Source organism: Cavia porcellus, unplaced genomic scaffold (genome assembly GCF_034190915.1).
Source record: "Cavia porcellus strain 051 isolate PalLab524CR breed Dunkin Hartley unplaced genomic scaffold, mCavPor4.1 scaffold_18, whole genome shotgun sequence".
Lineage (NCBI taxonomy): Eukaryota > Metazoa > Chordata > Mammalia > Rodentia > Caviidae > Cavia > Cavia porcellus.
This window is the reverse complement of record NW_026947501.1, coordinates 24091726-24115161: the sequence shown is the minus strand read 5'-3', so window position 1 is coordinate 24115161 and position 23436 is coordinate 24091726. Positions and strand designations below refer to the sequence as shown.

Genomic DNA, 23436 nt, shown 5'->3' with positions numbered 1-23436 from the left:
CAGAGACTGAGAGTGGTGTTGTATTTGCTCACTGCTGCTGGGGTGACATTACTCCCAGGTCCTCTCAGTGGTAGAGCCAAGGAAAAAGCACCCAACTACATCTTGATGTAGTTCTATATCTTTCACGTTCTATAATATATCTCAAATATGGATTCATGCTGATCCCTTCAAATCCAGCCTCATACCCTAAGTCTTATTCTTTTTTTTTTTTTTTTAATCAGTACCAGGGACCGAACTCACGACTGCCTGCTTGCAAAGCAGGCACTTATGCCGCTGAGCTAAATCCCCAGTCCCTCCTAAGTCTTATTCTAACCGGCCCCTTTCCATATTCGCAGCTTCTTTCTCCAGCAATGAGAAACCTGCTCTGGGTTACTTATTTGTTCAGTCTTAGAACACTCAAAAAGTAGTTTCGGAATTGCTCACACATCCGCCTGTGAAAAACAAACCTAGAAGCAACCAGTTGTTCGTGTCACCTATTCAGCGCCAAGCGTGGGTGCTCTTTGGCAGAAAAGGAGAAAGAGAACGATAAAATCAGAACTCGCTCACCGGAAGGAGAGTGTACGCCTCCCTGGCATGCAGAGTCTGCCCTGAGGACCAGGCTGAAGGAACCGCATGATCTAATTGCATGGAGAACAGCTGGAGGCAGAGACCAAAGGCCACTCATGCTGCCCTTGTGACGCCCTAAGGGAGGAGCCCGCCTCCATTCCCCAAACAGGTGACCTGGCCTGCCCACTGGGTCCTCAGCCACTAAAGACACACTGAGACAGCTGCCCCGGCTGATGGCACCCACGTTGCAGTCCCGTCAGCCTTTGCTTCTGTCTTGAATCTGGCTGGGCTGCAAGGAGACCAAACTCTGGTCAGGCCTCTAGGACTGTCTGTCCTTCTTGCCTGTTATAGTTCCAAATGAGGGTTACTAAATTGGTTTTCAAGGTAGTTTTTTATTTTTTTCCTGTGACACCAGGGACTGAACCCAGGACCTTCACACTGAACTACATTCCAACCTTTTGCCTTTTTTAAAAAATGGGGTCTTGTTAAGCCACTAAGATGCCCAGGCTGGGCTTGACTTTGTGATCCTTCTGCCTCAGCCTCCCACAGTGTTTGGATTACAACTGTGTACCACCACAGTTCTCTGGTTTTTAAGTTTTGACTGCTCAGATTTTGTGGGCTGGTACTCCCAAGCGTGGTGAGCTGTGTAACTCTCTGAGCCTAGGCTACGGCGAATTCTCCAAGGCATATGTAGCCTGTAGACTCGGCCCTGTCTCTTGGGGGTCCTGTCAGACCTCCCCCTGCACTAGGAAAGTTGTGCAGTGTGCCTGTCTCTCGGGAGTCACAGTGAGGAGGAGGAGGAGGCAGTAAGCCTCAGAGTGGCCAGGAATGGCTCCTTAGAGGAGATCTGGAAACTGGGTCTTAAAAGGCAACTGGGGCGGGGGTGTTTCTAGGAAGATGTAGGATCAAGGGGAGAAAGGCAAATAAGGGGGTAGCAGGGCAGGGGTGGCCAGGCTCGTGCTGGTGAACAGGGCTGGTGTCAAGTATCCCGGATGATCCAGGAGGCCTGGGAGGAGGATGCAGGCTTCTTACTCATAAAATGCACTCAATTTTAAAAGTGTGTTATACAATCAATATTTGTGGAGGAAAGAGAAGCAGACCCAGACGCTGAATGCATAGCAGTGGTCTACACTGATCTAAGAAGCAGCCAGCCTGGTTGTGGGGATGGGGTGGGGCTTGAGTCCTGTGTGCACCCATGGGTGTAGACAGGTCGGGAAGTGTCTGTGTCTTATGGATAATGCTAGCCCTAAAATGCCAGGTTTTTGCCTGAGATGAAGAATCAGAAGAGAAACTAGAGGGTAGAAGCACACATTGTTACTGTTAATTCTAATCTGTCTCACCCTGCATGTGTTCGACAGCCCATGGTGGGGGACAGCAGCAGACAGACCTGGCAGGCGGACGGCACTGAGTCCAGAGGGAGCATCAGGGAGGAGCCCATGGCCATGAGAAAGAGAGAGGCAGCCCTGGCCGTGCCTGGAGACACTCGGTGATGACTTTGCTGCTGGGAGTTGCTGTTGGTGCCTGGTAAAGGGCCAAAGGGCCAGCGCTGCTGACTCTCCTGCCATGCACAGAACAGTGAGTTATCCCGCCCTGAGTCACGGCTTGCTGATTTGGCAGTTTCTTTCTAATTCTCATAAAACACCTCTACTTCTAGAGTTTTACCCCCACTTAACAGATGAGGAAGTTGAACTGGACCAGGTTACTTTGCCTAACGTTACTCGAATGTAAGTGGCTGGACTGATGCAATTTATGCCTGCCCGGCTTTGGAACATTCTATTTAGTCAGCTGGAGTGCTTTGGGCTAAGAAAAATTTGACTGAAATGAATTTAGATTGTTTTCATCTATTATAAACAGAGCCAGTCATCGCGGAGTGGCTGACAATGAATTTGAAAATCTGAAGCTCCCAACGAATAGGTCTCGGCGAGCACACAGTGAGATATTTGCAAATCTCAAAAGCGTCAGAAGTGACTGCAGTCGGAAACGTTCATTTTTAATCAGCTTATGAAAACTAATTCTCAAAAAATCACCCCAAAAGTATAGGAGACATAATTGACTGAAAATAAACTAGGAGGAAAAACTCCCCTAAAATCTCACTGAAATTTCAAATTCTTTTCTTTTTTACTTATCACTGCTTTGTTAATTCTTTCATTGTTTAAATTTTTTTGTTTTGTTTTGCTTTTTTAGTAACAAAATCGGTTAATGCATGCTTAACATAGGAAAGCCAGAAAGTTAAGCAATCCACACACACCTTTGTAAAGAAACATCATAGAAGATCTTGAAGCTCACCCTCCAGAGGTCCTGAGCACGATGTATTTTTGCAAACATTTCACCACAGACACTCAGATGGGTGTATTTTTCTTTTTTCTCTTTCGCTGTCTTGTTTTTATCTTTTCTTTGTTCCTCTTTAACAAAAGTAGAATTGCACGGTACTTTCTATTTTTATAAAGTTCCATACTTCAACAAATCCCTTATTTTTGAATGTTTGATCTTTTCCAACATTTTACTATAAAGAAACACACAAAAACTTCACAATATAGTAATGAATTAAAGGCTTGTACTCAACCACACACAATAGATGGCTCCCACAAACACAAGACTGAGTGAAAGAAGCCAGACACAATACATATACACTATGATTCCATTTACATAACTTTCTAAAACAAATATGCACAAGGAAACCACAGTGCATGGAGATGAGTGCTCAGGAGAGAAAATTATAAAGGCCAGAAGGATGCGGTCACACCCGTCTCTGGGCAGGCAGTGTCCTTCAGTGTCTCTGAGGGCACCGTGTTGGGAAGGCCACTTGGGGGTTTCTGGGAGCCCTCTGTGTCCTGGATCTTGGCTGGGGAATATTTTTTGGGTGTTTATAATAATACACTAAATAGTGCTTTTATGTTTTATCCACCTTTACGTGTGTATGTGACATTTCGTGACAATCTTTTTGAGCAGAATTAGAACAGTTGACCAGAAAACTAACTAGAAAGCAGAGGGTAAAACTAAATATTCTAAAATTTAAGCAAAATATTTAAAAAGGCAAGAAAGAATGCAGTCCATCCCTAGGCTGCATTAAAATTCCAATTTTTAAAATTTTATTTTAAAGAGAAAAACAATAAAAACAATGAGAATTTCAAAACAAGATAATAGATTAACAATGGCTAATATATTGCACATTATTATATTGAAAGTAGTTGCTCAAATTACAAGAACAAGCATGCAAAATTGATCAAACAATATAAGCACAGACCACTCTTTTCAGTGAACTAATAGCAATTAGTAGTATAATCATCTTAGCCATCTTGTGTATATGTATATTTTTCTTTTCCCTGCCTTCTTTGCTCCTTCCTCCCATCCCAGTTGTTCTTTCCTTTTGAGCAGTTTCTTCCCCTTTCACAATATCTATGCACATTTTGAGTCCTATTTACTCTCTCAGGTTTTTACACTGAGGAGACAATACAGTGTTTACACATGTGAGTCTGATTTATTTCACTTATGAGTATGGTCTCAAGTTGCATTCACTTACCTATAAAAACCTCCAGTTTATCATTCTAAGCTGAGTAGTAAGAAATTCATTGTATAAAAATACCACGTCTTTTTAACATTCCTTGGTTGATGGGCATTTGGGTTATTTCAAGACTTAGCTGTTATAAACTGTGCACATATATTGCTATGGTGTGATGTTTTTAATTCTTCTGGGAAGATACTCAGAAGGGGAATACCTGGGTTGAATGGAACCTCTAATCCTAGTTTTTTGAGGAATCTCCACACTGATTTCCACAGTGGTTGCACCAGTCTGCACTCCCAGCAACAGTGGAGAAGGGTTCCTTTTCCCCACAACCCCTCCAGCATTTGCTATTGGTTGATTTCTTGATGACAGCCATTCTTTCCAGGGTGAGATGAGATCTCAGGGTTGTTTTAATTTGCATTTCTTGAATGACCAGTGACACTGAACATTTTTTCATATATTTATTTCCCCTTGTATTTCTTCATCCAAGATGTGTGCCTTCACCTGAAATGCCCATTTTTGGGTTGGGTCTTTGACTATGGGGGACCTGACTCTTTTATGTAAAATTCCAATTTTTAAAAAATATGGCGGAGTACTTTTTAGGCCAAATTGTCCTTCAGGCTGACTTGTTTCCTCTCCAAGTTGTTCTCAACCAAATCGTTTTCCTTCAAATTGCTTTCTTTCTTAGCAAGTCATCTGAATTTCTCTAGAGCGCAGGCATTTTCTGAGGCCCCCACGGTACACACAACTCTGGCAGTAACAAAGTTCTTCACTTTAATGGAAACCTCACTGTGCTCCCTCATCAGTATTTAGGGCCCCTTACTGTGGAGAGTACGTCCTGCCCTGTGCTGGGCTCTGGCTCTGTTCAAGGGCATCGTGTTCCTGGGTCATTCGGTCTTCCCTGGGCCCCCAAGGTGCCAGGTACTGGCATGGGCACTGGGACCTGTTAGTCTGTGCTCTGACAGAGCTCCATTTGAATATCAAACAGATAAAAGAAAGGAGAAAGTGTTGTGTCGTGATGAGAGAAAAGGAGATGAGCCACAGTGAGGGACACAGTGACTAGCAAGTGACACAGACGTGACTTTACAAAGCTAGAGAGGAGGCTGTTGGATAATGTATGCTGAGACCTAAATGAGCCAAGGGCACAGCTGAGGTGCAGGGAGCACATTTTAGGCGGAGGGAGCAGAAGTGCAAAGGCCCTGCATCTGGGCAGTCCAGGAGGGTGGCAGGGAATAGGGGTGGGGCCAGGAGGGTGGCCAGGACCAGATTGGGGGGCCTCGCCCCCAAGGAGCCTCGGATGTTCCCAGCAGATGGCATGGACAGGGGGGGTCTGTGGTAAGGAGGGATCTGACACCTGATTTAAAAGGATTGTGGGCTACAGGCAGAGCCCAGTGAGAGAGGGGAGAGCCAGTTTTGGGGCTAGAGGAGCCAGCTCAGAGAATCTGGCGGGTCCAGCTGGCTTTGAGCAGCAGCCTAGTGGCCCGGCCCAGGGAAGCCGTCCCTCAGGCCAGTCTGTTGCTCAGGCCTCTTCCTAAGGCAATGGAGCTGCACGCTACAGTGTCACTTCTCTCTGGACTCTGGATCCTGAGCTGACAGCTAAGCCCTCTCCTCTTGGTCCTGAGCCTACCAGACGTAAGTAGCTCTTCCCTCTAAGAACCAGAGCCTCCCTGCTCTCTCTTGATGTGACTCTTGTCCAAGACCGTCCCCGTCTTTGGCTTGTCAAGAACTTCTGGAATCCTGATTCTGCCAGGCCTTCAAGGTGCAACCTGGCTGCCTCAGTTCTGGGAATGCAAAGGCCGTGCCCTCCGTACCCAGCATGTACCAGGTCCAAATGATCACTTTGGTGCTGAGCGGGACGGGGCAGAGGACAGCGTGCCCTCGGGATTCGGACGCCTTCCTACCGGTCCTGCATCCACAAGTGTACGATTAGCAAAATACTGACATCTGCAAATGATTCGCTTTTTAAAAACACCTAACAAAGCAGATTCAAGGGGAGCCTTGCAAAGACATGATTCCCGTTTACTTGCGTTTCAGGGAACTTTCTTCATCTGGGGAGAAAGGGTGTTCCTTCCTGTTCCGACAGGTGACTCAGACCCAAGTCAACTTGGCCACTGCCTCTGGCCTCTGTGGAAACCCCCAGAGGAGCCCCGTTCGTCCAGGTGAGTTGGGATTATCTGCAGCCTTGAGGCAGCTCCTTTCCGGTCCTCGGCAAGTTTATTTCCAGTACTGATACAGCCCCACGCTCGCTGCCCCTCTCTGTGCTCTTGTTATAAATAAACACGTCTCATTTAGTCGGCTCACTTCCCTCCGCTTGTAGAAGAAAATACTGAGACATTTTTTCTTCTTCCTCTTCCTCTTCTTCTTCCTCTTTTTCTTCTTCTTCTCTCTCTGTCTCTCTCTCTATCTGTCTGTCTCTCTCTCTCTCTCTCTCTCTCTCTCTCTCTCTTGCCTTCTTTTTGAGACAGGGTCTTACTATATAGTTCAGGCTGGCCTTGAACTCATGGCGGTCCTCCTGCCTCTACATCCAGGGTGCTGGGATTACAGGTGTGTGCCATCACTCCCAGCCATTTTTTTTTCTTTTATATATATAGTGATCCTCCCTGTTTTGAGTCAGGTGGAGCTTAGATGCTTCCCATTCCCTAAATTACATATATTAAAGTAGAAAAAAGTCTAAATATAAATTATGATCAGAGGAAATGCTAGGGGAAAATTAGGATACAAAAATTTAAATCGAGGGCTGAGGATATAGCTCAGCGGCATAAACCCCTGCCTGGAAAATGCAAGGTCCTGAGTTTGATTCCCAGTACAAAAAAAAAATTAAATCACAGGATCTCACAGAATTACTAAAGGTGAGGTAGGAACTTGACTATGAGCTTCCTGCCAGCCAATGCAAAAAAAGAAAGATGATCCATTTTGTGAGTCACGTTTCTCTGAAGTAAACACACATTTTCCTCAGAAGGAAGCAATGGGTTCCAAAAAAAATTATTTTGCCCAGCATTAAAAGATCTTGATGTGGGGAAGAGAAAGTACCTTTTCCTTTCTCTTGCAGGTACTTCCTGATCATATGCTCTCACAGATGCTTCTCTGGACTCTGTGCTATTCTGTGCCTTTTGCTGGTCTGTACTTCACTGTGGCTTCTCGGATCAAAGCTGCTATTTGGGAATGTGCAGTTGTCACCACCCCTGCGGTTGTGCCACGTTCACACTTGAAATGTGAAGTCAACGCTGTCTGCCTGGAGCCCAGCTGCCCTGCTCTGGACTTGCTGCTGAAAGATGTCTGAGCCCTGGAACACAAGGCATCTCCTGCTGTCTTGTGATATGCTACAAACAAAATACGGGCACCCTCGAGGGTCTCGGTGGCCTCTCTCCCCGCCTCTGCCACAGCTATGCTTCCTGTGGACTGGCGGGGTTCGGGTTCGCTGGCTCTCTGAGCAGCACCTAGCTTAGGCACCGCTGGACGACGCCCCCTCCCCCACCGTCTGTGTCTGAGTTCTGTCCCCAAATCACCCTCTTTGCCCCTCGGTGCCGTGTAGCCACTTCCTGCGCACTATTTGTTGCTTAAATGGCACAGTCAGAATAACACTTTAAACAGCTTCTCCTGCTCTAAAGTAGTTTTCCTTTGCAGGCCTATTTCTTCTCTGAGTGTTGGAGTTTTGTACTCTGAAAATGCAGGTTAGGTGCCTGACAATGCTCGGAGTCCCTTCCTTGGCTAGGAAAAGAATCGGAATCGCTTGCCTCTGCGAGTCCTGAGCATCAGGCACCAGGCTAAACTCTGTGTGTCCTTGATCATCTTATGTAACCCCCACCCCCACCCCGCAGCCTGGGGAGCAAGCTGTGTTATTACCCTCGCTGTACAGATTGGGGATATTGGCTCCAGGTCACCTAGACTGTGAGGGGCTAGAAATCACACACTTGTCCTCCACCAGGACCAGCCCCTGGGGCAGCTAACAGTGTGGCCCACCATGTTCTGCTCCCCAAGGCCAGCCCCGTGGTCAGAATCACTCCAGGGCTTCATGGTAACAGCAACAGGGTGAGGCCAGGTGGTTCGAACTTCTGCTTTAATGGAGCGGGCCCATCTCCACTGCCCCTGGGCAGGGTTGGGATAGTCCCAGGTTTTATCGTGCAACCCTGCCTGCCATCTGAGTGGCCAGCAGGATTGTTGGGTCCAGGGCCTTTTCTCCTTGCCCTCATCTCTTAATCCCTCTTGGTGACTTCTGTCCCAGACCTGTGGGTTTCCTGGAAGACTGACACTCCCTGGCCACTCTCTGGCTTGGCTGTCATCCTCAGTGGGGCCCAAGGAGGGAGACCAGGTGCTCCTCCAAGGCACCTTCCCCTCCTCCAGGGCCTCCCTGGGTCACTCCAGCTCCAGTGGCACTGGCCAGCCCTTGTGCATACCCTGTATGCCCAGCTTTCCCCACTGTCGCTCATCTAGGCCATGGTGACTTAGTAACTGGGACTCCGTGACCTAAAAGTAAGCACTGGACACAAATGTGACATCACAGGGTCCACAACCCAGTGGGTGCCGTGGCGGGGGATTTCCTCTTCCCAGAGCACAGGGCACCGAGTTAGCAATGACAGCCTGTGAGGTCCCAGTTTTTGTGCTCCACTCACCAAAACCTAAGCCACCCCGCAGGCAACGGGAAGCCTCATTCAAAGGTTTAAAAAGGAGAGGATGCAATGTATGGGAAAGTGATGACAACTGGACACAGCTCCTGCAAAAACGGAGGCCAGGGAGGGGTGACCAGGTCCCCAGAGCCACTCTCACTCCGCGTGGACTGCAGGTGAAGCGTCTCACCTGCCCTCGGCTTCCCGCCTGTACAGGGGGTGCCTGCTGGCACTCGCTCTCAGGGTTGAGTGTGAAGACTCCCTGGAGCCCTGGCAGAGCCCCAGCCTTGCTAAGCCCTGGGTGAATGCATGCTGACCACGGCTGCGACAGGGACCCACACGGCACAACAAAGATAATTTTTCGTCGGGCTACTGTGAACAGACAACTTCAGGAAACCTTGGAAGTAAGATTTGTCATTTTGTGGTGGAGGCTATCTTTATGTGAAAGCTGCCTTAATAATTATCTACAGTTCAGCACTTCCTCTCCTCGCCGCAGTAAACAAAGGATTCTGCTGCTTTGCTGGACATCGCTTTCGCTGGTCCATTTTAGAGCTCTCTACAGCTCTCAGAAGTGCATATCCAACTCATTGTTGTCCATACTGTTAAGAGAAAACAGATGACTCAGACCACTTTTCCAAAGTAGAAATACCAGAACATTCCTTTTCCGTAGAATCCTCTGGCAGTGTAACATTATAGTTAACTTAGAGGGCACCATAAAAACCTTTAAGCAATGGTTTGTGTCTCTGGGTAAGAAACAGAGGGCCAAGCTGGCCATGGTGATGCCTGACTGTGATCCTAGCTGTATGGAAGGCTGAGGCAGGAGGATGGCAAGTTGGAACCCATCTTGGGCAATTTAGTGATTTAGTGAGGCTCTATCCCAAAATCTAAAGAAAGTCAAAGGCCCTGAGTTCAATCCCAGTATTGCCAAGGAAAAAAAGCAGAAAGACACCATTCCCTTCTCTTGGACCCTGGACACGTGCTTCCCTGGGGGACTAGGAGCACAGCCAGGAGGATGGTAGTGCACGCCCTCACCATGCCAGGACAGGGAGCTGAGTGTCAAAGTCAGGCTCAGGGGAGAGGGAACGCACAAGGAGGCTCAGGTTTGGTGTGTTTTGTTCCTTGATGTGTCTTTGGCTGTGCGACACAGCTTGATCCAGAGTAGGTGCTCATACTGTGTCTGATAAGTGAGTTAGCACAGGTGTCAGCAGGTTTAAGAACTGACCTGGGTGGGGCCTCTCTGCCCAGCGTGCGGTGTGGATACTGCTCCACAAAGCCCAGCCTCCAGGCTGCAGCCACCCTGTCCCCTGGGGCTGGCCCTCTCCAGTAAACACCCTCTGTGTCCCCCCAGGGCCCAGCTCCAATGCCACCCCAACACCCTCCATTGCTCAGGGTGCTTTCCCGTACCACTGTATTCCATCTAGCTCAGCGCATTCAACTGAGCAGGTATCTTTACCTCCAGACCATCAGCACTCAAAAGATAGACACGTCTTGGTTGAAGACATATTGAAACACTGAAAAGACCAACATTTCTTTAATAATGAAATAATTTATTATTTGTTAACAGTTGAACAATACATAAGTTTACATATACACAGCAAAGATTCTCTAAAACATGTAATAGTTTCTAAAAATGCATGTGCTAATTGTAGTAAAAAGCACCATTCTCTATGGTCTTGACACAGGATTTACATTGGCGTCATATTTACATAAAGAAATAAACATCTGGAAACAATTTCCCATTCTTTCATCTGCTGCTCCCCTGTTTAGGCTGTGTTTACCTTTAGGAAAATCCCCCCACCCCCCGGTTGATGGTTAACAGCAATATTCCAAGAGCACCAATTCTAGAGGGGAAAGGCAAGTTTGGTTCTCAGGTAAAAGCGAAAATGAAGAATGTTCCTTTTAATCTGCCCCCCCACAGATGAAGACATTGAAATTAAACATCTGCATAAATTTTAGAATTGGGTGCCCACTAATTCTCATTTTATGATTCTGAGAGAAGACAGACTCAATTTTTAGCTATCCAATAGCTGAATCTAGCAGTGGCAATTATTTCTTCTTCCCCCAAAATATAAGTTAATTATCCATGTAATAAATATTGATGACAAAAATCATGATAAGTCACATATTGCACCCACCCCAACCCAGTATCTTTAAAAACAAAACTTCCTACAGTCTACAGAGATCTGACCACGTAAAATGAGAAAAACCACTTCATCTGAAAGAGTCTTTGGGTTGTCTTCTCCCAGGAAGGATTTTTGAGTCAGGAGTAGCCAGCTACCACCACATGCTGCATCAAAGAGACAGAAAACTAACGGATTGACATGCAGGAAATTGCCTTTCGGCTTTTCACTACCTGGCGTTCAACACAGAGGGCAGGACAGGAGGGGAGACAAAGAAACTTGAGGGACACCAGTAAAGAAGAAACAGAAAAAGACCAAGATTTGGGGGAATAAATAGTTACAAAGCACAATGAAAGTGATATTCTTGCCAATACAGCATGGTACAAAAGCCTAACTAGTAATGTGCATATATCTGTGCTTTTTCAAAAATAAGTTCTCTCTTTACAGGATGGGGAAGAAGGCAAGAGAAAAAAGTCCAGAAAATCCATGATCAAGCCCCAAGATATTGCTAAAGGTTACTTCGAACATCTTATCTATCTAGTTTACCTTTTTTTTTTTTTGTTCCCCAGACCCCAGGATTCTCTCTTGGCCACTTCAAAGACAGGGGAAAGAGGCCCACAGGAAACCCAGGGGGCCTTTGTTTCTTTTGAAGAAATTAGAGGTTAAAGGAAAATGCCCACTTTAAAACCAAAACAACAAACACTACAGTGGCCCATTGTAGGATCAGGGCGGACTTAATGCCCAATTCTGAATCCACACTGGAATCATTTTCATCTTGGGTTGACATGGAGAATCTAGGTTCTGCTCAAAAATGTGATGCTTTTTAAGTCACTAAACTAGCGTTAGGTCTGTGAGTAGAGAAAGGAGCCAGCAGTTGCTATCAGCACCTTGAAGAATTCCAGATCTCTGCTTAGCAAAAGAAAACCAAAATCAAAATACCCTGGGTGCTCAGCCTGCCATACAAAGCTAACAAGGGACGGAAAGCTGTATTTTCAGGGGATGTTAACAAAAGCACACATACATCTTTTCTCATGGCAAGAAATTAAATTAGACAACGTACTCTTTTTCCCATTTGCATTATGATGATACTACAGTGCAGTTTCAATTTTAGTTTTTAAAAAGAACTTTTGCAAAAAAAAAAATGCATGTGCCTACATTTATACACATCTATATTCACGTACAATTGTCAAAGTCTTAAAGGCTGGGGTTTATATCTTTGCCCTTCCCCTCCCCCCAACAACCCTAATAGAAAGGTTTTTCATTTTGCTTAAAAAAACCAAAACAACCAAAAAGACTCTATAGCTCTAGCAGTCACGCTGGTGTTTCAGTGAACGAGAGGACAGTTTGGCAAATCAGGCTGCGGTTCAGCCGCGCGGGGGAGGGGATTAGCTGCCTTGGGCTGGGTTTGCTGGTCCTGAAGGTTACAGTTTTGGTCAAAGAGAAGCCTGTCTAGCATGCTGACTCTATCTTAAGCTTTGAAACTAACTTCTAACCCTGGTGTCTGTTTATCACAAATGCATTAAAAATATAGTGATCTATCAAGTCCCATATTTATATGCAACCAAATTAAAAAGGACCAGACAAACAGTGCAAAGGTCAAATAATTATGGTTTTATATTGGGACAGTACATTATATATTTCAACCAAAAGACAAAAATGCAATTTAACTCAAAGGCACAACAATTGAAACAGAAAATAACGGCATCTCTCAGATGCCTTGTTTCTAAACTAAACAAGTACAGGTGTGTTCCCTTCCCTCCCCCAATGCAAGCCCACAAGCTTTTCCCAAAGTTTTGAGTTTTCAATGCCATAAGGCATCCAGCATCGTGGACTTGTGAGGCGCTTGGATGTAGCAGTTAAACAAAACGTTTGCGAGGTCTAGCACATGGCATTCGTAAGGGACCTCAAAGTGCAGATTTATCTTCTTCGAACGTTACAGGCTGAGCTGGCTCTTTGAACACTATCATTCTGCTTAAATTCAGGAAGCAGGTTTTAAAAATGCAAAAGGCATACAAGTTGTATTTCAGTGCAAATCTTCAGCTGGTAATTGGAAAAGATTCCAACAATTAAAAAAAAAATCCTTTGTGTCACCCCCCCCCCAAGCCAAAATGAAGGAAAAACAGAACAAAATCAAAACAGAATTATTACAGATGACTTTGGAATTTTTAGGCGTCTACAATTTCCAATTAAAAAATTTTTTTAACATACATTAAAGAATCACTTAAAAAAAAAACCCACAAAAGTGATCTTGCTTTGTTTAGATTGCTCTTCATGTAGAGAATGAGCTCCCACATAGAGTGCATCTGAACTTGACTTGTGTGAGTGGAGCCTGCATAAGCTGCCAGGCTGTGGTGTGCGAATGACCGAGTGACCACAGGCAGGGGGGCAGCGCAGGGCGGCCGCCCGCTGCTGAGTCAGCCATTGAGCCCTTAGGTCGCAGTGCATCTGTGGATTTTAGGAATGTTCCATCGCTTTGTGACACACATTCTGCTTCAGCGTCACAGATTTTTAGAAATGGTTCAAACTTGATGAAAAAGACTCACGAGAGGCTGAAAACATCAAGACCTCAAAAATATGAATGCAAAAATATTAAGGGGGATGAACCAATTTTGTAGATACCTACATACAAAGTTTCTAGAACATCTATAAAAGCACAAAGTCATAAGAATTTATTTTCCATTACATTAGTTTATATAAAATGAATAAATAGTATTTATAGATTTAATGTGTCTTATGTACATACACATGTGCTCTGTTTTAGCTTAAATAAAAATGCTACAAAGTGGGAGACCACTTTAGGGAAAAATCATAACCAAAAAGAAAAAAAAAAAATCAGCCTTTTAAACTGTCAACCCAAAAGCCTCCATAAAGAAGTTTCCAGGTGTATCCAAAAAGAATTCATCAGGAGAGGGACGCCAGTGAGCCATCAGCCCCCTCCTGACCCCACAACACGGAGTGGCAATGCAGACTTTGCTTTCACTGATGACGGCCACTAGCTCAGCTAGCGCCTAAGCTCAGTTATTGCTCAAAGTTACATAGGAAAATACACTGGAATTGGACCAAATGTCACTTATTTGGGGAAAAAAAAAAAAAGGAGGCATAATCACTTTTGCTAAGTGGGAAATGGAGATCTCATTTATCTCTGAGGTAGGAAAAAAAAATGTTCCAGAGACAAGTAGCATTAACAAACCCAGAGCGGGGACTGCGCCTCAAGACAGCAGCACACAGCAAGGTCCCAGGGACAGCGCACACACAGATTGTACCATTTTGTCTGCAAGAACAAACAATGCTGGAGCTTTCCTAAGCTGTGCGACCCCAGGGCCACGCTGCCAAGGTGTCCGTGTCAAAGTGAGAATACTGCTCCCCTCCACAGGTGGGGCGGCGGCAGGACTACAGGGTGGCGGAGGGGTGCTGGCCGGAGGTATTCCTGACTTCCTCCCTGGGTGAGGTCCGCGGTTAAGTGCTCTTAAATTCTGCTTTCAAAGCTTACTTTGGAGTCTGAGACCAGGATCTCAACTTTGAAAAGTTTGTTTCCTTCAGTTTCCTAAGCACGAGACACACTTCAACATTTCTCCTAGGCAAGTAACACAGTAAGCCAGAAAACGTTAACTAGGTGGAGGACAGCAAAGGAGGGGGAAGTTGCTGAGATGTGACAATTGCTTATTCGGTCTACGAATTCTTGGGTGCTTTGAACTGATTGGAATGTACGGTCTCTCAGAGTCGAATTTGTATGGAGAGAGAGAACCTAGTGGATGCAATCAGAAACCCACAATCTTACGTACTTCCTTGAAAACGTTTACAAAGCTGATTTGGTAAGGTGATACACTGAAGTGGACGTGCAGGGGCGTTGTGGGCAGGTCCCATACACTACCTAACAGGATCCGACGCGGACAGCCATCGGGGAGGCAGCGGTGAGCGCGCTCTTATAGCCCGAGACACGACTTGCGACTGTCCTGCAGCTTTATTCTCTTGATGCCGGAGCTGGAGTAGCCCTCGTCACTGCCCAGGCTCTGCATGCTGCCCCGCTCATCAGAATCACTCACGCTGCTGCTGCTCCAGTCCAGATCCCCCGTGAGATAGTCTGTGCTTTCCACATCCACATCGATTTCTTCTGCAGGAGTGGGCAAGAGAGAAGCATTGGTAAAGGCATCCCGCAGGACACTGGGCTGCAGACCCAACTGGCCCCAGTCAGTTCTCCTTTGGACACCGCTCCCTAACCGCCAACAGGAAAAAGGGACTGATTACCGGCAGTCACACTATTCTACTTCCCTAGGACGATCTTATTTCCTTTTATGCCTGCTCTGCCTCCTGTGAGCAACCTGTCCTCGGGGCCCAGCGGGAGGGGGAAGGAAAGAGGGAGGAGGGCGGCTCACCCCTGTCGGAGTCCGAGCGCTCCGAGGACACCGTGGAGCCGATGCTGTCCATCCGTATCCGCTCAATGCCCAGCTTCTCCAGCTGCCTCTTCAGGTGTCGCTGCTCGCGTTGAAGCTGATCTATTTGGTGAATGGCTTTCCTGTCACAGTCTTCAAGTTTCTGCAAGTCAAAGGGGCAGCTGTTGGAGCCCACGGGCAGGTCTCCACCTTGCTCCAGCCCTGTGCCTTCCCCTCCAGCAGTGAAATGTGCCAAGTGTTCCCAGAGCCATTTGGTGTGTCGTTCATAAGCTTCTGAGACAGAAAGTCGGGTGGCCAGGGACCGTGGGCTTCCTATACGTCTTCAGCATGCACAAGCTGCGGTCAGCGCTCTTCACTGGGGTGAGCTCTGACATGGGCATTCCATGCCCATTAACTGTGGCACAGAAGACTGCAGGCAGGGACCCCTCCCACCCAGTCGCCTGGTCTCAGCGACTCTTACAAAATGGCATGGCATGGGAGCTGCAGAAACACATTTCTATTTAAAATTATGTTTATTCAAGTACATGCCCCAGTTACATGAGTACTTTTTGTGTCATGCCAATTCTCAATTAAATTCTGTTTGTTAGCAGGAAATAACAGTCCCTTTTGAAGTCTTGATTCCAAATTGTCCAACAGAAGAGCTATAAAATGCATTTCCAAAGACAACTCATTTTTACAAATCTGCCCCCTAGCTTCTCAGATTCTTCAGATAATTAAGAAAAGAGTTTAATTGTAGCTGTTTTGCTTTAAATAGAAGTTGTTTTTCCTCCTAAAATTGTCATGTATGGCAGGATACTAGCCATAATTAAAGTGGATTTGTCCAACAAAGACGTGGCTGTAAAAACACGCTCCCTAGTGATTTGGGCTGGGGCTCTCTGGAGTTGTACGACACTCACCTTACTATACTTTGGGATTCAGTCTGGGGACTGAGGGTAACCCTGGGCCAGACACTGTGAGGTCCTGGGGACACAAGTGGAGCACAAAGACCCACTTTCCTTTGTGGGGTCTGATGATGGAGATGCCGCAAAGTCACACAACCCACTGCTAAATGTGTTCTGTGACGGGGTGGGGGCAGTGCCGGGACCACTTGTCACAGGAAACGACTGAGTCAGGCAGACCACTGTAGGCCTCCCTGAGCTGGCTGAGATTGGAAGGACAAGCAGAAGCTAACTAGGCAGGGAAGAGAGGGGAAAGCTCACTACAGAGTGAGCAGCAGGCACAATGTCCCCACGGGAGAAGAACAGGACGAGAGCCAGGGGCTGAAGGAGGACTGAGGGGACAGTATGTGCAGAGGCTGCCACAGGAAGAGGGAAAGGTCAGGTCAGGTCAGGTCAGGTCGGCAGAGCCCGTAGTGGGCCCAGTGACAGTTTATCAGGAGCCACAGAAGAATTTTTAATAGACTAATGCATTGATCTGAGCTTTGGCACGACTGTTCTTAGGAAATATGGTGAGACGATCTCTGCATTGTCAGAGGGACGGAGGGAGGATGGGGCTGGAGGAAGCCTCTGAAGGGTTTGTTGCAGTTGACAGTCTTGTGGTAAAGAGAGAAGTAGAGACAGTTGCAAAACAGTTAGGTCTTGGAGATGACTTAGCTCTACATAGCTAAGAAACCAGAGATGCTTTGGGTCCCTGAGTTGCTGGCTTGTGTGACTTCACGGAAAGCTGGATGGACCATTTACCCTCAGCGCCCAGGGCTGAGAAACACTCCGTGGGGTGTGGGACATGTTGCATCTGAGGTGCCTGTGATTCCAAGCAGGCGCAGAGTGCAGGGGAGGGACAGAACCGCCCTAGGGAAGACCTCTGCTCGCGCCTCTAGCAGACAAGCCCCTCCCAGGCAGGGAAGATGGAGAGCATCCCATGAGCGCTTACCTTTATGTGCAATTTGGCTTTTGTTAATAAACTCAACGTAGTATGTCGGCTGGATTCAGGCCCAAGTGGCACCAACCCCTTCAACTTCTCCAGGCACAAACGAAGATGAGCCCGCCTACCAAAACAAGATCATGGCAGCATGTGAGAATTTCACCGAGGGCTAGAACAACCCCAAGAAAGAGGAACCCTAAAAGTGTAAAAAGTTGCCCATTCCCTACCAATGACCTCCTGCCACATAAACACAGTGTAAAGACAGATGGTGCTGGGGAAAACCAGTGAGCAGTAAAACCCAGTTTCTAAATTAAGTCTATTTGTAAAACAAGCATTGGCTTTGTATTAATATATTTATCAGGTTTTTTTCTCTGTTTCTGAGTTACATTGTAAACGACACAACATCCAAATCAGAAAATAATGACATGCAAGGCGAGACTCCTTCTAACCCGTACTTCTCTTTGCAAAAGACCCCATCTAAAACCACTACCTCCTTACATCACTGCTGTCTACAGTGCTTACAAATGTGAAAGACATATGTGCAGCTAGCCACTGAGGTTTTCTTGCAACAGTAAAAGCAGAAACAATCCAAAGGATTACCATAAGGAACTGGCTAAATACACGATGTACCTCCACAGAGTGGAATACGAGGTGGCATAAAACAGGGTGAGAAGTGCTCTCTGTACTGCTGGGAAAGATTCCTGAGAAATACTGTTACATGAAGAAAAGCAAGCTATCAAACCATGATTACAATGTGCTACCTTTGAGTAAAAATGGAAGCAGAATGAGCATCTCTCTCTATTTTTTTGGTATGAACACACACAAACTGGATTGATTCATAAGAAACTAGTGACAGCGGTTGGGAGGAGAGAAGACAGAGAATGATTAGACAGGGAAGAAAGGAAGAGCTTTCGGTTTTCCAACCATGTAAGCCTACTGCTATTCAAAAGTTAAATTTTTTAACTAAGTGAACGGTACATCATTGCACTGCTACACTAAGAAACTAAGAAGCATTCTGAAACAGCTGGGGACAGCTATTTTGTGGTGAGGCAGTGTGGCCACATAGTATAATAGGATGGGGTGGGACGGACACAAAGGCTGGATGAGGAGGAGGCCAGAGCCTCCCTCTCAAGAGTCTTTCCTCACAGGATGACCAGAAACGCAAGAGTGCCCATAGTTCTGGCATTTATATTTCATTGAAACACTGGTGTAGGCTTTATTCTAGGATCTAGCAGGCTCTGTGAATGTAAGAAACACCAAATATTCAGTTGTTTAACCCCACCACCTCTCTAACACCTTCTCAAGCCATTCCAAGACCACAGCAATTTCTCCACTTTCTTCTGGTTCACTTCTGCTGTTCCCTGGGAAGCTCCTGCCTGGTGTCTGTCACCGAACCACTCAGCACAAAGTCCTTCACAAGTTGGGGCAGCAGCTTAATCCCTGCTGGGGACCCACAGAGCCCCCTGAGCACACGCGCTTCACCAGTGTCTCCTGATGGGCAGTGTCAGCTGCTCATCTAGGCCCAGGGAGCAGAGTTCTTCTCACTACATCCTTGCACCTCAGTCTTGGGACTTTACATAAATGTCCATTTCCACGCACAGCTCCCCAGGGCAGGCAGAGCTTCCGTGGATGCTATCCTCCAGCTGCCCGGGGAAAAGCACAGTGCCTACTGGGCTGCTCATTTTTTTCTCTGAAGAATGTTACTACGTGAGCAAAAGTTGGCAATGCAGATCAAAAGAAGAAAACCTCATCAGAAAATGGTAGAACAAGCAAACAGGGACGACGCTGGCCTAGGAAGTCGCTTCACACTGTCCACCAAGACTTGGGGTGTTAGATCCAATAAGTACTGGTTACTCATCCTTCTAGAGCGTCTGCCCACTCCAGACCATGAAGAAATTGTCCTCTAAGGATCCTTGAAGGGTTTCTAAGCTTTGACAAGTTTAAGAAGTATAGTGTTAGGGGCTGGGGATTTAGCTCAGCGGCATAAGCACCTGCCTTGCAAGCAGGCGGTTGTGAGTTCGATCCCTGGTACCGATAAAAAGTTAAAACAAAACAAAACAAAAGTATAGTGGTCATTTCTGAGCTAGAAAGACATGAAGGTGCAAATGTTTTACAGCTCTGTAAGACTCCCACCTGGTCCAAACACCTGTCCACAGGAAAGAGCCACAAGCAAAGAGTCACGTGGACAGGTTGCTCCTCTCACTACTGCCTGAGGTAAAAGACACACAGAAGAGGAAAGCTGTGTGTAAAATGTCACTTTGATACTGTCTGCAAAATGAGCCATGAAAACAGATCATGACATTGCAAAGACAATGAAAAAGTGTAACTAGTCGCTTAGACAGTAAAGTAAGTGGCTTATTCTCCCCAACTAAGGCTTGTAGACTAATTTTCAAAGGAGAAACTGTTTACAAGTTAAAATTATATTTAGACATTTTGAGCTTCCTTTGTATATGGCTCAGAACGGTATCTTATAAGTCCTTTTGTGATACGGGTTTGTACACAGATATAAGTATATACATGTTTAGGAAGTTTGTCTACTGATAAAAATATTTAAAAGTCATCTTTTGATGCACTGTCATTTCTAGATACAGAGTCTTGCTCAGAAAGCACTGTTTCACTACCCCAAAGTGAGTTTCCAAATAATAATACTTCCAGTGTGAAATTAGGATTAAAACTTTTGAGGACTTCAAAGTGAGAATAATACCTATTCATTCAGTGTTTCCTGGCCTAGTTCTACAAAACTAAGACCAGAGTCTTTCTGAATTTTCAGAGATCCAAAGTGGACTTCTGTCTCTGTCAGTGTCCGCCTTGGGCCTCTCCGGGCCTTACTCAGGGCCCTGGTCTGACTGCTCTCCCGCCCTCAAGCCACCACCTACAAACACCCTGTGCGGGGCCTGGGCCAGCCACAGGGAAGAATGAAGAAGATTAAGCAGGCTTAGTGCCACCACAGTGTAGTGAAACTCAACCCCTGAATGGACGTAGAAGCAAACAGCTGCCTCTGTAACAACTTCCCTGAGAATGCTCAACCCTGTCTCTGTCGGTCTCTCTGCCCTGCAATCTGGGCCCCTTCAGTCAGTCCTGAACACCCCCGAGCCATCCGAGGGTCAGAACAAGCAGGCACTGACTTTGGCACGCCTCATGGCTCCCTTCTCAGCCCTGTTCCATTCTGACCCAGGCCTGACACCTCTTGCGGAAGTCGCAGGCTTTTGCCACACATCCTCAACAGGAGGCCACTCTGTGTCTCACTGTGACCACGCCGCCCATCGCACCTTCCTGGGACAGTCCCCCTCCCGGGCAAGAGCGGCTCCCAGCTTCCGGCCCAGCAGGAAGGGCTGTGCCCAGCGCTGCTCAGTCAGTGGGGATCTGTACTGCTCTGTACCTAGGTGATGAACTTTGACAAACTTCACCCACTGGTTCTTCAGAAAGATAGCTTTAATTATTATGTATATGGCTGACATATCTAAAGTCTGTACCAGAGAAAGAAAACTAACCTTCCACCTGAACTGTAATCAGCAGTGCTTCTAGGTGTGGCCTGAAACTAATGATAATTCATTTAGACTCAAACTATATATTGTGTTCAGTAAGTTTTGCCAAGGATCTCACATTTTACTTATTTTATTATTATTTTAAATATTCTAAATCTACCAGTCACTATATAACCCCATACAAGCATAATGACGAGGAGAAAGGCGTGGGATCCTGGCTCTGCCGCAGACTCCTCTGTGACCCTGAGCAAGTTGCTCTGCCATGTGTCACATTCCTGAGTGAGGAAGACACCTGCCTGCGAGGCCACCGTGCCACCGTGTATACGGGCGGAGACAAGGTGCAGAAGCCCTTGGGCCTCCGCAGATAGCTGTAGTTATTTGTTCAACCTGGCTTCCTCTGCAGAAGGGTAATCACTGTGATCAAACTCAGACAATTACAAGACTGCAATATTCCCTTAATAATCAACAGGGAACACCACGGAAGTGTTGCTAGGCAGAGAGACACCATCCGCTCGAATCTAACTCATTGAACTGTTCTTAACGAAAACCAGTATCTTTTGCCATTAATATATTTAATGAAATCTAGAATCCTTGTTCTATGGAAGTATAGATACTGTTTATGCTAAAGGTATTGTTTTTTTTCTTTAATGGAAAACCATCAGCAAAAAATTTACCAGGCTAATGAATGCCATGGCAGATTGCTCTGTAGCTCCCACACTGTGCAGAAGCAGCAGTTGAAAGAACTTCAAGGGGCCGGGGATCCAGGTCAGCAGCGAAAGTGCTGCCTGGCAAATGCAAGGTCGTGAGTTCAATCCCCGGTACAAAAGAAAAAGAAAGGAAGAATTTCAAGGTCAGGAAGGCAGCGCAGGCCTCCTTCCACACATCCAGGAGCAACGGTTCTGAGGGCCTGGACCTCCTACGCCTCCACTGCAGTGGCCACAGGGCACTAAAGAGAGAAGCACATTGTGGGGGGGCACATCCAGAGAACTTAGAACCTCACACAGGGGAAGAAAGTAGAGCATGTTTAGTAGCAACCTTAAAACAGCCTGGGAAGGCTTTGTGGGAAGAAAGCTATAAAACGCTGCTGACGGACACAAGAGAAGCTGAGCAAATGGAAAGTGGCACTTCCCTGGACATGAACCCTCAAAATAAAAATGCCAACGTTCCCCGAGTTAGTCCACAAATTTAACATAATTCCAAGAAAGCAAATCCCAACAGTCCTCTTTCTAATGCTGGGAAATTAGTCTAAACTTCATCGAGAGGAATAAACACGTAAGACACCACCAGAACTTCTGGAAAAGGGGATGCAGAGCACTGGGCTGCACCAGACATCCAACTGCATTACAGCTTCAAGAATAAAAACAGCAGGACCCTAATAGACATGAATCAAATGAAAGGAACAAAATTCTCAGAAACAGACCTAACAACTGGTAAGAATTTAACACGCAATTGAGATAACACTGTAAATCCCTATCGCGGGAAATTATTATTCAGAAAATGGCAAAGGACTATGGAGGTCAATATCCAGGTAATTCCAAAACAAATAGATTAAAGATGTAAATGTACACTATATTCACACGCCACATGGTTCTGTCATTTTCCTCAACTCTTGTTAGCCCGTGATGACAGAAAACTCAATGTCCGAATGAGGAAAGCTGCTGTGAAGAATATAAGAATTAAAGAATATAAGAATATAAGAATTTCTCAAAGAATGACTCCTTGTTGCTGCCTTCTCAGGATATAAATACAAGACTTAAAATTTAGTCAGAGTGATCAAACATGTAAATGAATTACTGCAAAATAATTTATCTGAGCTACTTTCAAACCATAACAAACACTAGCTCTCATCTCAAGTTTTGGAATGGGTTCAAACCAAATAAGCTCCCTCCTCATCTATGAACATCTTGCTAATTCCCTTCAAAGCTTTTCAAGTATTCACAAGCTATCACAACCTTCTCTGCTTTCCACATACACCACGTTCACGTCCTCCTTCATGCACACACTGAGCTCCTGGGTAACTCTTCCTTCACACTCACTGCCAAGTAACGGAAGAGGCCGAGCCTTCCACTTCTTGTTAACCACTGGGGTGTATAAATAATAATGTATCAGTAATGCTTACTTAAGAGTAGAATCCAGTGTCTTTAGGAATTCATACCTTTCTCTTTGAGTAAAACCCTACTTAATATGACATACATGGGGGCTGGGGATTTAGCTCAGCGGCATAAGTGCCTGCCTTGCAAGCGCGTGGTTGTGAGTTCGATCCCTGGTACCGATAAAAAAAAAAAATATATGACATACATGACCTTACTGAGTACTAGTTTTCTTAAAATTGTGTATAAGATTGTCACCAAAAAGGAAAGACTCATTTATCTAACTTGGAGGTTTCACTCTTTCCTCTCCTACCTTGGTGTGGGCAGACTTAGCTGAAGACATACCGTTGTAAGTCTTGTTGGATAACTGGAGGCTGAGTGAAAACAATTTTAGATACAGGCATGTATAAGCTGCAGAGTATGAAAAAGAAGGTCTACAACAAGTAGAAACAAGTCTTCCTCGGGAATCAAAAATTAACTCCCTAAAATGATCAGGGGTGACAACAGATTCAGGGTTGAGAACAAAGGCTTCCTGGTTAAACAAACAAACAAACAAAAATCCAATGAAAACTGTAAGTCTTGCTTCACAAGGAAAAAAGTACATTTCTCCTCTGTCTAAAGGATCTCTGGTGGGGGGATGCTTTGATAAACAATTGCCAAAGGTTTCATTCTCTAACTTAACTTGAACCCTGTAAGATTTTGAAGACTTATTACAATTGTGCTGATAAATCTTTGTGGAAAATACAAAGATAGTAATATATCCAGTGAATAATGTATAAGTAATAATTGTGGCAACCACAATTTGAAGATGTAAGATTATTTCTTCTAAATATAAATC

At 45.7% G+C, this 23436-nt stretch overlaps 1 protein-coding gene and 1 long non-coding RNA gene across 3 annotated transcripts in view; one reads left to right on the top strand and one right to left on the bottom strand.

The window, feature by feature from the left end:
* Positions 1-561: 561 nt before the first annotated feature.
* On the top strand, positions 562-11352 carry LOC111756575 (uncharacterized). Of its 2 annotated transcripts, XR_002791007.2 has the most exons (4): positions 562-715; positions 1905-2121; positions 6083-6207; positions 7098-11352. It is a non-coding gene; the product is annotated as an uncharacterized LOC111756575 (long non-coding RNA). The 2 variants fall into 2 exon arrangements; XR_010040602.1 differs by lacking the exons at positions 562-715; positions 1905-2121 and adding an exon at positions 3972-5680.
* Mxd1 (MAX dimerization protein 1) overlaps positions 10179-23436 on the bottom strand; it is a 28223-nt gene continuing 14965 nt past the window's right edge. The window contains exons 4-6 of the mRNA XM_003469030.4: positions 17033-17147; positions 15146-15305; positions 10179-14883 (exon numbers count right to left, since the gene is read on the bottom strand). Coding sequence (XP_003469078.2) covers positions 14696-14883; positions 15146-15305; positions 17033-17147 — 463 coding nt within the window. The 3' untranslated portion in view covers positions 10179-14695. The remainder of the gene's footprint in view (positions 14884-15145; positions 15306-17032; positions 17148-23436) is intronic.